The sequence below is a fragment of the Parus major genome, chromosome 25LG2 (genome assembly GCF_001522545.3).
Source record: "Parus major isolate Abel chromosome 25LG2, Parus_major1.1, whole genome shotgun sequence".
Lineage (NCBI taxonomy): Eukaryota > Metazoa > Chordata > Aves > Passeriformes > Paridae > Parus > Parus major.
Genome location: NC_031794.1, coordinates 393,922 through 397,482, shown reverse-complemented (window position 1 = coordinate 397,482; position 3,561 = coordinate 393,922). Strand labels below are relative to the sequence as shown.

Genomic DNA, 3,561 nt, shown 5'->3' with positions numbered 1-3,561 from the left:
TCCTGGGGACAGGTGCTGAGCAGGGGGCCCGGGAAGGTCACCACCACCGGCGGGGGCTGGATCAGGGCTCTGGAGTCGGGGCACTGCTGCACACACGGCTCGTTGGAGCTCTCAGCGATGGGCTGCGGGCAGCTCACCCCACACGACTCGTTGGAGTACGACATCCTTCTCTGCTGGCCGGCTGCAACGCACAGCAGGAGTAAGGTTTCAGCTCCAGAAATTTCCACCTGAATCTGCCTGTTCTTTCTCATGAAAAATTTGAGAGCCCGGAGTTCACTGCTTTGCAAATCTGACCCTCATCTGGCCACAAAAATCACATTCCAGACTGTCTGCTGTCAAGATCCCCGAGATGTTCCACAGAGATGAAAACATCTGGTATCATCTCTGGTGAATCCCACACTCCTTACACAGTGACAAATCTGGTTTTATCTCTTTATAAATTTATTAAGAGCAGCTGTAATCTAGCCATGTTTGGAAGTTAAGAAGTGTCAGATACAAAGCTGCAATTTTTATAGTTTCATATCCTATTCCAAGAAGCTCTCCGCTTCCAAACCAGAAAATTTTCCCCTATGGAACAAATATTCCCACAAGGTGGGAATGATTGCTCAGATATTTTTAAATTTTACGGTCACGCATTGGACCTAAAATGCCTGGGAAATGGTTATTCCAAGTGGCATGGTGAAAATCCACATTTTACTCTAGAACAGCTTTCTGAGACCCACAGTTTCTTAATCTGCCAATCCATAACATCAATGAATTGGGTGGGAAAAGAGAGGGATAGAGAAGATAGAGTTGAAATCGGACTTACCCTGTTCACCGAGGCGAATAACCGAGGAGATGTGGATGGGAGATGTGTGTGGAGGAGATGTGGAGTGGTGGCAGCTTTTATACATTTCCCAAAGTGCTTACAAGGACAAAACGCCCTCCGTGCCTCCGGTCCCACCACCCTCGCGTGGAGGGATTTAATTCTGCTGGCTTTGCACTGCCACTCCCCACGCGCAGAAAACGGGCGTGAGGCCGTGTCATGACAGACTTGAGGGCATCGAGGTGGTGGGTGATGAAGTGATAATCCCTATCGTGAGCCCTGGCTTTAGGTTCGATGAGTTCAGATTAATTAGCCTTTTGATAATTGGTGGGTGTTAAGTGAATCCTGTGAAAACCCATGGAAGCTGCACAAAAAGAAGGAGATGGGTACCAGAAATGAAGAGGATGTCAATTATCTCCAAATGCTTTAGGAACCTGAGGGGTTTTGAGATCCGTGTTTGCAGCTCAAACACCATTAATTACTCAGCAATTCCAAGATGGGTTCCATTGCTCCATTCCCTGCTGGCTTTGGAATGCCACGGAGGCAGTGACACTTTGGCGATGTTCCAGATCCTTCCAGGACCATGAGATACAGAACACTGATCGTTAAGCCTGAAAATTCAGATAATTTGCAATCAGGCTTTTATTTCTCCCCTAAAATTCAGGGTGTTTCAGCAAAAAGCTGCCTCATAAATTCAGAAGAAGCTGCATTTGGTGTGCCAGACGACGTACTTGTCATAATCATCCCAAACTCATTAATAGTTAATAATACAAAGAATTTGAGCTCATGAATGAAAATCAAATAATTGCCAGCACTGAAATTATTAATCAGAGGTTGGTTAGGGAATCCAGAGGAGTGACATTGATTGATATTTTTAAATGATGCTGTTTCATAACAAGGGAGCTCCTAACTCTGAATAAATCCTCATAACTCCCGGCCTTCATTTAATAGGATAATAACAGAAATTGCAAGCCCTGACTATTAATGAGTATTTATGAGGCAGATTGAAGTCATTATCCTCCAGGTGCCTCTCACTATTATCAGCAAATCCTGATGACACTTCAGAAGCAGAGCTATTTTACAATTTAGACATAATTTATTGCCTCTCTTTTGCAATACCGTAAAATTAGAAAACAATTGCAAGAAGAAAGAAAATAAATATCTGCAGGATGTACCAGACTCGTCCTAATAAAATATGTTATTATTTTATTACTGCTTTATTAAATTCTTTCTTTTTTCTGTGGTCAGTACTTCAGGGGTGGGGGGAAAGAAAATAAAGATTTTTAATGTATTTCTAACTGAACTTCTTAAAGATGAGATTTCAAATGGAATCGTGAAATGTTTGGAATTAGATTTAGGCCGAGGCGTCTTCTGGCTGTACCAATTTCTGCCTCTTTGGGGACAACTTTTATAGATCCCAACTCAGCTACAAGGAGAATCTGTGTCCTCTCAGAGCCGCAATTTTATGTCTGGCTGGGTGACCTTCACCTGGTGAAGGTGGCACCACAAAGGGCTCCGTGGTGACCATGGAAGTCACCTTGGCCATTAAGATGTCCCAATAAAACGCGACGACATTAAAATTGGACTAAAGGAGGACTGGCTTTAACCGAGCCCCAAGTTCCCCAAATCCCCTCAAATCACCCTCAGAGGGAGCTGATTGCCATCAGCAGTTGTGTCACAGCCACTCGAGTTTGGGAGGGACAGTGCTGAGGTGACAGAATCGAAGCACCCAGTATCGCCTTGGTTTTGTAATAAACGAGGATGGGAGGCACGAAGGGTGGCTTTGAGGAGGATATAAAAGCTCAGCTCACCCACAGCCCTTCATCCACTCCTCTCCTTCCCACCCCTGCAGCGAGCAAGGTAAGTGGTGTCGCTCATATTCTTAAAATCTGAATTTCTACACAAAGTCTGTGAGCCTTTTTTCCTCTTCCTCTTGGCTTCTTTCTCGCTGGTCTTACACTTTTGAGTGAATCTTTGCCACAGGTTTCTACAGATTTCTTTAATTTATCCAGCAGAGAATTTCTCTTGCGAGGATGATCATGGTGAGAGGAAGGTTAAAGGTGGAGTTGGTACAATAATGAGATTTTTTTTGATGTCACCTTTGAATTTATCTGTTACCCTTTCATATTTCAGACACAGAGAGCTCAGTTTTGGTTCTTCTCAGCCAGTTTAGCTTAAAACTCCTTTCTGCTGTGCGTTGCAGCCGGCCAGCAGAGAAGGATGTCGTACTCCAACGAGTCGTGTGGGGTGAGCTGCCCGCAGCCCATCGCTGAGAGCTCCAACGAGCCGTGTGTGCAGCAGTGCCCCGACTCCAGAGCCCTGATCCAGCCCCCGCCGGTGGTGGTGACCTTCCCGGGCCCCCTGCTCAGCACCTGTCCCCAGGAGAGCTTCGTGGGATCGTCGGGCCCAGCCTGGCTGGGGCGTTCCTTCAGTTCCCGCAGCTCCTCTGGCTCTGGGGGCTCCTTTGGGCTGGGAGGTGCTGGGGGTTATGGGGGCCCGCTGGCCTTGGGGGGCTCCCCTGGCTATGGGGGCTCCTTTGGGTCAGGAGGTTATGGACACTTGGGGGGCTCCTCTGGCTATGGGGGCTCCTTTGGGTCAGGAGGTTATGGACACTTGGGGGGCTCCTCTGGCTATGGGGGCTCCTTTGGGTCAGGAGGTTCTGGGGGCTCCTTTGGGTGGGGACCTTATGGAGGTTCCCAGGGCTATGGGGGCTCATTTGGGTTAGGGGGCTCCCGTGGTTATAGGGGCTCCTTTGG

The 3,561-nt window shown here is 47.5% G+C and overlaps 1 protein-coding gene across 1 annotated transcript in view; it reads left to right on the top strand.

Moving 5' to 3' along the window:
• The first annotated feature begins 3,025 nt into the window (after positions 1 to 3,025).
• Positions 3,026 to 3,561, top strand: part of LOC107214632 (claw keratin-like) — an 835-nt gene continuing 299 nt past the window's right edge. The window contains exon 1 of the mRNA XM_033519824.1: positions 3,026 to 3,561. Within this exon, the coding sequence (XP_033375715.1) occupies positions 3,026 to 3,561 (536 nt within the window).